Genomic DNA, 9,746 nt, shown 5'->3' with positions numbered 1-9,746 from the left:
GGTTCAATTGTACACGTTCAGATTAGCGGCAACCGTAGGCCTACGTGCTCCAGCCGTTGTTGTGTTAAATACGGGTTACTGGAAACGGCATCATGATACGATGGTGTTGAATGTGATATTTACACCACTTACACATTATTTTAATCCCAGTTTAACACATTTAATGTCATGTTTCCAAGCATGTGACATGGTTTGGAAGTCTCATAGAGACTTCGAAGTAGACAGCATGATTGAAGATACAATTAAGTATATTTCATATACATGTGTTGCTCTTTTAAGGCATTTTTAAAAGGTAAAACCATACAAACCACAATAGTAGCATGTTATTCTATACAACAAATTAGACTTACTTTTTGTCTCACAAAAAATAATAAAATAACTGTTAAGTCATTAAGAAATAACCTTTATAACACCTTTTAATAACAATTTCTATTCTGCTGTACATATGGTATCCCAATATCTCAACAATCAAATTTGAACACATTTAGATAGAAGCTACGTATAGAAAGACATTGAATTGTACTCTAATACCTACAAAAGATATTTAGGTACTGCATGTCATTATCCAGAGTGCATTGATTTTGAATGCTGTTTTTCAGATTCCATACGAAACATACCACATACAAAAAGGATTAACAAACTATGTGTACAACAATGTTAATTAGAAACCTTTGGTATAGGTATAAATTAATAACGTTTAACACTTTTTGAATTCAGTCATCTTAATTTACTTTCACATTCTGTTCGATCATAAATGATCGTGTGTGTGTGTGTGTGTGTGTGTGTGTGTGTGTGTGTGTGTGTGTGTGTGTGTGTGTGTGTGTGTGTGTGTGTGTGTGTGTGATTAACACTTGTATTCCCTCAAAATGGTTGTTGAAGGTGTGCCAGTCATAGAGTCAGGATCCTGTCAAGTAACAACAATGTTATTTTTTCAACAATAGTAGTTATTAAAAATATACTAATATAGCCTGTCTTTGATGGGCATTTTCTTTCCAAAAGTGTTCTTCCTGCATATTCCCAAATGTTGTGTTGATATTCTATAAATATACATTGAAATAACTGTACTGGTAACCGTGTGTCATTTTATCCACGCTACAACTGTGAGCGACTCACAGTTCAGTTGCACATACACACACGAACCACCAGGGGGCAGTCTGAGGACGGGTGTTTAAAAGCTTTCGGGGAGGATATTGCATTCAAACCAAACAGAATAGACCTAAGTCCCGCCTCCGAGGCTCCCAGTTCCCTCGGTCAAATGTCAATGGGAAATAACATTAAGTTTTTGAATGATCGTACATAACTTCGCCACCTACAGAGTTTGTTATGTACGATCATTCAAAAACCCTGTGTTATTTCCCATAGACATTTGACCGAGGGAACCGGAGCCTCGGAGGCGGGACTTATTCTTCAGAGGTCTATACTCCATGAAATGTTATAATCAACAAACCCTGGGTATTCAGAAGGATACATCATTTCGTAAAAAGACCTTACTCTTATATTACTTAGGCCTACTTATTATTTGAAAACTGACAATGTCACTGATATTGTAAACCCAAAGAGCAAAATACAGTACAAACGGTGTGGAATGGCAATAAAAAAACAGCAGATTTGTAAAAAAGTTGAACAACCACGTTGAAACCACAATATCAACTTCAAATGCTGGTCGGTTTGACACACTGTGTATGAATAGTTTGCCCGGACGTATATCAACATCCTAACGTAGGTATCACGTCCGTGATCGTACGAAAATACAGCGTGAATCATCGATGGAAGAGGAGAAAGGTTGGTGGGTGGGAAGGACGTGACAAGAGCAGGTGTGTGTGTGTGTGTGTGTGTGTGTGTGTGTGTGTGTGTGTGTGTGTGTGTGTGTGTGCGCAGGGTGCTGATTACCAGTAGCGTGGTGCGGGTGGGGGTGGGGGTGAGGGTGAGGGTGTTAATTGTCGGTGCCTCAGCCGCGACCTACCTTCGCTCGTCCGTGTGTCGCGCTAGGATTTGGGGTGATTCGAGTTTTTGTGGAACCAAACCAAAGTGTTGGTTTTGGTTTTTGAAGTGAAAGGGTGAGGGTGAGGGTGAGGGTGAGGGTCAGGGTGAGGGTCAGGGTGAGGGTCAGGGTCAGGGTGAGGGTGAGGGTGGGGGTCAGGGTGAGGGTCAGGGTGAGGGTCAGGGTGAGGGTCAGGGTCAGGGTGAGGGTGAGGGTGGGGGGCGGGTGTGATGGCGGTTGATTGGTCAATCTCAAGAAGCCGCTGGGGCGCTCTGCGGCTGGATCATTGGGGTGATGGCCCTGCACTCCTTGCCCGGGTCTGCCATCGCTGCTTCAGCCTAAAATACACAGCTGGTGGTCACTACTCGGACCCCCGGACCTCCACCCAGGGGCCTATGAGGGAGTCATGCAGGAACGACACTCCACAGACACACACCGGGCCAACCCGGGCACTGACAGATCATCAGAGTCATGCAGAAACGACACTGCACCGAGACACACTGGGCCTCACGGATGGGGTCATGCAGGAACAACGTTCCACAGAGACAAAGGAGCCAACCCATATGCAAATGTTTGTAGTGTGTGTTTTCCTTCTACCATTCGAATGATTATCACTTGGTTTGAAAGTGGAATACCGGAAATTACTTAGCTACTGAAATGTATGTTCTTTGTATTTTCTTTACAGACTTTTTGCATATGGGAGGCGTTAATGTAATTATATGTGGTGATCTCACCACATATAATAGTATTGAATAGGATATTGATGTTATTTTGGATTAGTTATCATTAGTAATGCATAATAATTAGTGGTTATTGACTTTAGCCAAAAAGGGTCTCTCATAGAGGTGAATATGGTGAGACTCAAGCATGCATCATATCACACCTCTACCGAGAATAAGAAACATCCGCCAAAGGTTTGTAAACCAAAAAAATCCTTCCATGAGGTCATGTGATGCTGTCATGTTTTGAGCGACTCTGTCGAAGATCAAAATCGAATTTCTGCTTTATTTCGTGCTTTACTTTAAGAGGTTTATTTTGTGTTTCCGTCTTACTTGGAACTTCAAACGCGTTGTTGTTTCTGTCGAACTTCCGCAACATCATCAGCTACACTTCGTACTACCTTCGTACTACGGCAAACATCATCACCGTGACAACCTCTTGCCTTGCTTGGCCACGGTCAAACACACCCATAATCCATAATCAGTCAACATTCCAGTGTGTGTGTGAACGATCATGGTTAGACACATGAACACACGTTTCTGGACTTGACCCATCAGACTTATCTTATCTCCAAAAGCCAAACAACGGGGCTGCTCCAACACAAGGTTAAAGTTCAGGTTGACGTATAGAGAGTTGGCTTCCTGCTCACGTGGGCGTACCTACTTATCTAAACAAGAGTAAACAAGAACATTTCAGACCACAACTATACCTCTCTTCATCTTTCAAAGCCTATTATTTTCAACACACCACAAAGAATGCAACAGCTAACAACCACTGCCCTGCTCATGAGCAAACATGGCCTTGGTTCCCGTTTGCTTTGCTGTATGCATTTCTCCCCACGGGGACTAATTAAACAAATCTTGTGCGTTCCACTGACCCTGCAAGGGGCGGACCGTTCCACGAGGGCACGGTGTAAGATTGACATATGGCTGCCGCACCGTTACGCAAACAGTACAGAGATAGCTGAAATATTTGCTTTGATGATCATCCGGAACCGTCCGGTCCTCAGGGGACCCTCAGAATCTGACCTCTCGGAAAGGTCTCTCTCCGACTGCCAAGTCCGGGAGATTTGTTTTGTGTATATAAATGTTTCAGAACTAGTACAAAGCTCTGTTGCTGCATCGGAATATCACAGCCCCGCTCTGTCTGCAAGCAGGAGCGAACAGATAAATCAAACAGCCAATCAGAAGGGAGTGAATGAGACGAGTCAGAGTGCTCATGTTTAGTTGTTTTTGTCTCGTGCCGGGGAAGCCCTCCCTCTTTAAATAAACAACGTGCCTCATCACGCCTGCTATTCTAGTATCGCAACCGCTGTTTACTACGACCTACCGGCTATCTGTAATATATGATCAGATCGTTGTTTATTACTGTTAAAAAAGGACTTGTTTTAAAGTGTGTTTAACTGAGGTAGTTTGCGTCGTGGAGTATGTTATTGCTCGACGCAAGTAAGCTTTACTGTCGGACGTCGACGATTGTCACAGTTTAATCTTTTCTGTTAGATCTCCTGGAATCCGATAGGACCCCCGTGACTTGGCAGCCATGGTAACGATTAATATCTTTAAACGGCCGGCCGTAACTGTCAGGCAACAGATAAGGCGATTAGTTTAACGGCCTCATGCTCATGGTTCAAGTACAAGCCAGTGTTTGAAGTGAAGGACTTTTGCACATCGGATTATGGGTCTTAACCTTTTTCTTACTCGCCAGGTTAACAATATGACAGGATTAAGAGTAAATTCACGCAGTGCCCCTTCTGCAAAGTAAACAACATATTCTCCTAGGAGGGGGTTCATTATTTCATTAGATACAACCGAGGGGAAACTATCTGGGCATCGTAGTTCCTAACAAAGTGGTCGGTCAAGAGGTTGCTATTGTACACGATAACTACTTCTCTGAGTGGCTGAACACAGGGGTTAGATAGTTTGATAACTCTTTGTTTAGTTACAAAAGAAAAGTAAAGAACAGGCGGGGGGAACATTTAGAAAAATAACCAAACGATAATCTTCCTCGTGATATTCCTATTAGGTAGTAGTGACATCACACCAGGTGACAACCGTTAGATCATCATCAGCCAGTGGAATACCTCGCAATGCTTTCAACGGCCGGAAAGGTCATTAAAAATAGCCGTGCAGCCGTGCAACATAGTGTTATTTTAGAAGAGGCCAATGTGGTGCTAAGCACGAGCCCTTCATAGACACACACACACACACACACACACACACTATGTTATAGTTATAGTTATGATCACGTGACTGTTAAGAGTTTCAGCAGAGGAAGAATCAGAAAGAGTACAAAAGCAGCATTCGGCGGCTAGCCTGCTGTTGTACCGAGTGCTGCTAACACAAAGCACTACTGCTAACACGAAGCACTAACACGAAGCACTACTCTGCATGACTCTACACTGCTCTGCTCGAATTTACAGAACCATATAAAAAGCATGGCTGGTCCAACTGTTCACTAGTTGTACAGAACCAATCAATGCGCCAATCTTTGCTTTTCTCCATCTTCATTTCCAACGCTGCTTTGCGTGATATAGACATCTGAAGAATAAGTCCCGCCTCCGAGGCTCCGGTTCCCTCGGTCGAATGTCTATGGGAAATAACATGGGGTTTTTGAATGATCGTACATTGAATGATCGAATGATCGTACATGCCGTTAAAATAGCATTTATAATCGTTTACTACTTTAACGGCACCGACAATCCAAAAAGCCAGTCGAAACTAGATGGAAAATGTGTGTAGTTCAAAACGTGACGCAGCTTTTACTTCTATGCCACCTACAGAGTTTGCTATGTACGATCATTCAAAAACCCCATGTTATTTCCCATAGACATTTGACAGAGGGAACCGGAGCCTCGGAGGCGGGACTTATTCTTCAGAGGTCTATTTGAGGAGAGGAGGAGAACTCTCCACACCCGACAGACAGAACCAGGGACGAACTGCCCTGGCCCGGGATTACAACTCTCCAGTTTGATACTCAATCAGGTCAACATGTCAAGTTTCATTGACTAAAATATCCACATATTTAAAAAGTTCCACCATGTACTGGTGAGTTTTTCTTTTGGTATTTGTAGTGGACGTATTGTAGAAACAAGGTCATGTTTTTATAGTATCTAATTGAGTAGCATCAGGATAGGAAGCTTTTGGATTAAACCAAACCCACCCATTAATTAAGTCACCCATTGGACTTAATTAACTCCAGCACATGCATTGGTTAATGATGGATCCAAACACTTACTGCTATTCGGACCAACTGGTTGGCTTTTTGTCGACGAAGGTCCGATTTAATCAGGGCTGTGGGAAACGAAACAGACACAGTTTGAAGTTAGATGCAAGTGAATTTAAGTTACTGTATAAGAATGTTAGACGAAGAAAAGAACACCCCAGTCTTTAACCACGTTTCTTTCAGTATAAACATAACATGTGTAACACAGATTCGTTTTTTTGTCTGACTATATAAATAATAAATAATATAAATAATATTTTTTTTATCATCGATTATGTACAAATTATAAGGAAAATAATTCTGAATATTTAATTTGGTTAATCGTCTTTATTTCACAACAATGTAAAAATATAAACAGTGAAAGTACTGCAGACGGCCAGCAGGTGGCTCTCTAGCGCAGCGAGACTCCACACAGAAAGCTGGCACCGCAGAATTCCTCCATCGACGCTTCTTTATAAACAATGCATTATTGTTGACAAGGACACTCTCTCTTTGCCTCCTCTGAGGCAATATTGTGTACCGATCAAGAACGACCTTTGTTCCAAAAACGTGTTCCAAGGCAACCGATACATAACTCCTCTATGGGCTTAGAGTGAATCCTTTGCGGTTCAAGCTGGGAAATCATTTGTCGATCATTTCAGGACTCATTGAAAGGGCTCCGCTTTTATTCCCCGGGACAAAGATGGCAATGTGAATCTGGGCACAAAGTGGTGCATTAGCGGTGGGTGTTGCTGAATAAGTTAGGCATGGAAGAAGGAGGTCTCTGTGTGGTCTAATCTAAGAGAAGAGAATCTTTGTAATCTTCTCTTGCCCTGTTGTTTCATAGCCAAGTTATGTATTGCTCATAGAGCGTTAAATGGACCGTGAAATGTACGCTCCCTAACCTCTCAAACCGTATTAAAGCCAAAAATGTGACGGTGCCAAGTTGGGAACAGAGGGAAACTGGGTTGTACTTTGAGTAAAGAAACGGTTTCTTATGTGTTATTGTTGATAATGGCTTTATGATTTGAAGACCGTAAAAGTCTATTACCAAACGGACAACTGTTGACGTCTAAAGTCCAGATCCTCCTAACAATCTCAACGTGGCCCCTGGGTGAGACTCACCGGTTACAGGGCGGACCGGTGCGTTAGGTTCATATCGGGTCGTAGCGCACAAAAACGCGTGCGTCCTAGTCAGCGCTGAGATATGAAGACGTCAGTCTGGGATCAATAAAACGCAGCTGTGACCGAACGATCGATCAGCAGAACGTCTTTGAACCTGAGCAGTTAATCAGTAACCACGGCGACCAAAGTCACTCGCTAAATCATACATGACTGCTGCGTTACGGATGGGAGTGTGCCTCTGCGGCTGACTACAGCACTGTGAAGTACTGTAGTCAATGTGCACTGTCCATGTTCAAATAAGAACTTGGATTATGAAAGTCAGTTAAATTAGTGAATCAGTTAAAGTTTTCTTTCCTATAATACTCGCTCCAAACCGTTGGTTCGGTGAGAAGAGGGATCGACAGCCAAGGAGCACGTCAGGAGACTGCTCCTCACCCGCCTGCACTATAGATTATTCAACCTAAGTCTGTATCTGGCTGTATTACATCCTGGAATAAACCATCTATTCGACCCTCTGATCCAACCTGTCACGCTTCCTTGATTTCCACTTCCAGAATTACTACTACAAAGAAAAATACACAACGCAGAGTCTATACGAACAGTTTAGAAATAAGATGAAATCTAACAGTGTACAAAGAAAGTAAATTAAGAACATTCAAAACATTTGTTTCATTTCCTCTTATTTATTTTTAATTATTCTTTTATTTTCTTAAATCAGGCACACATATTTTTGGGGTATATTTGGTCAGTGTTTACTGTTGGTTAACTCCTTTGAAGTATTTGAAGTATCTAATGATCCATTGATTTTAATTCAGAGTATATTAAAGGTACAACACGATTAGCGATTTCAAACTAGCTTCATTCTAATAAGAAATGATATTAAACGCTCTGCTCATCCTCCTCTCCTCCCTCTCCCTCCTCCCCCTCCTCTCCCCAATACGCCCCCCCCAAAAAAAGAGAGGCTGACTCAGTAAACGTAACATGAGATTAACACAGCATTTCAAACACATGACTTTAGCATACTGTACCTTTGACAGGGTCACAAAACCCCCAGACCGCCGACCCCCTCACCTGTCAGAACGCTGCCGATCAGCAGGAACACGCACAGGAAGATGTTTCCCGCCAGCGTTCCATAAGTGTCGATTATCTTCCCCTGGCATATCGTGAATATGATCCCGAACACCTGTCGGCACGAGGGGAAGGGGTGAGAGGGCACGCACGCACACACACGCACGCGCGCGGACACACACACACACACACACACACACAGACTGAGACGGTCACCTGTGCGGAACAGTTGAGGAGACCGGACGAGGTGCCCTCTGACTCGGGATAGGTCAGCTCCACGGCGAACTCAAAGCCCAGGGGGAGGTACCCGGTCATGAAGAACCTAGAGACACACACACACACACACACACACACATTTTTTAATTGATCACTCATGAGGACGGGGGTTGGGGGGAACTGTGAGTCAATACAAATAAACGAGGAGCAGATTAGGTAAAAAACAAATCCCAGATGCAAGCAAGTATTTTCCTCTCTTAAGTCTTCCACAACAGGAAGGCCGGACACTAACATGGCGCTCAACTTAATGGTTGTCCACTTGGTTGGATATTTATACATAGAATGCACGTCCACCAGTTCTTGTGAGTGCAATAAAACCCAATTGAGTATGTATGCCTACAACAGACAGAGTATTTTAAACTCTGTCCATCTGCTTGTGTGCGTGCATGTTGTTACAGACGGGGCGTGCATGTCTGCAACACCTATGAAACAAATCTACACAGGTTGTTGTTGAAAGGTACATTACATATACAACTTCCTTTCTGCATGATCCCCCCCTTTACCAACCACAACCAAACTCCCTTTATTTCAGGGCAAATTAACAACACCAATCTACGTGCTGTTGCTCCAATAAGCACTATTAAGGAACGATCTGCACAGCGGTGAAGAGCTTATAAGTGCGCTTCTCCTGGCCTCGGCTATGTGTGCAATGGGCCTGAAGCTACTGCTCTACGTCCCTGGCCCTGTGTGTGCCTGTGTGGACCCGCTGGACAAATACCGCCACAGTAGAGTACTGTCCCGACGGCTGAACGGAGAGAGAGAGAGGGGCAGTCGGGCCATCTTCAACGTAAACACACACACGCATAAAGAAACTCCTTGTGTGTGTGGACAGAGAGAGAGAGAGAAAAAAGGTTTTCACTTCCTTTTATCTTTGTTAAGCACGTTGAGTTGCCGTTCTGTGTATGAAATGGGCTATACAAAATAAACTTGACTTGACTGGACCGCACAAAACAACCCAAATGTTTAACATTTGGGTTGTTTTGCCCCCTTTTCTACAAGCTGTTAAAAACAGATGAAACCCTCCACGTTTACAGCCCTGGAAAAGTAAAAAAAAAAAGAAAAAGCACAGCAGTGGGGATGTGAACCCAACCACATGTTTGGTGCGGACTGCCAGGTTACAACACATGTATTCTTTATTCTTATTTGTGTTCCACTGGTTTGGATAACAGCGTCTGCTAAATGCCCAATAAATGTAAAATGTAATGATAGATCAAAAGGTTTGAGATCTAAGGATTCATCCACTCTTCCATCTGATCCATCTGATCTTCAACGGCGACGCATCTCAAATTTAAATAACAAGACAATCAGAGGCCTGTAGGGGGAGGGTTACCCGAGAGACCCGGCCGTGATGAAGACCACCCATAGGTGCCCCAGG

At 43.3% G+C, this 9,746-nt stretch overlaps 1 protein-coding gene across 1 annotated transcript in view; it reads right to left on the bottom strand.

Annotated features, from left to right (window-relative positions):
• Positions 1 to 1,434: 1,434 nt before the first annotated feature.
• flvcr2b (FLVCR choline and putative heme transporter 2b) overlaps positions 1,435 to 9,746 on the bottom strand; it is a 22,683-nt gene continuing 14,371 nt past the window's right edge. The window contains exons 6-10 of the mRNA XM_084484151.1: positions 9,702 to 9,746; positions 8,312 to 8,417; positions 8,099 to 8,210; positions 5,936 to 5,991; positions 1,435 to 2,319 (exon numbers count right to left, since the gene is read on the bottom strand). The exon at positions 9,702 to 9,746 is cut by the window's right edge and continues 66 nt beyond it. Of these exons, the coding sequence (XP_084340277.1) occupies positions 2,233 to 2,319; positions 5,936 to 5,991; positions 8,099 to 8,210; positions 8,312 to 8,417; positions 9,702 to 9,746 (406 nt within the window). The 3' untranslated portion in view covers positions 1,435 to 2,232. The remainder of the gene's footprint in view (positions 2,320 to 5,935; positions 5,992 to 8,098; positions 8,211 to 8,311; positions 8,418 to 9,701) is intronic.

Source organism: Micromesistius poutassou (assembly GCF_964030765.1).
Source record: "Micromesistius poutassou genome assembly, chromosome: 19".
NCBI lineage: Eukaryota > Metazoa > Chordata > Actinopteri > Gadiformes > Gadidae > Micromesistius > Micromesistius poutassou.
This window is presented reverse-complemented; position numbering and strand designations above follow the sequence as displayed.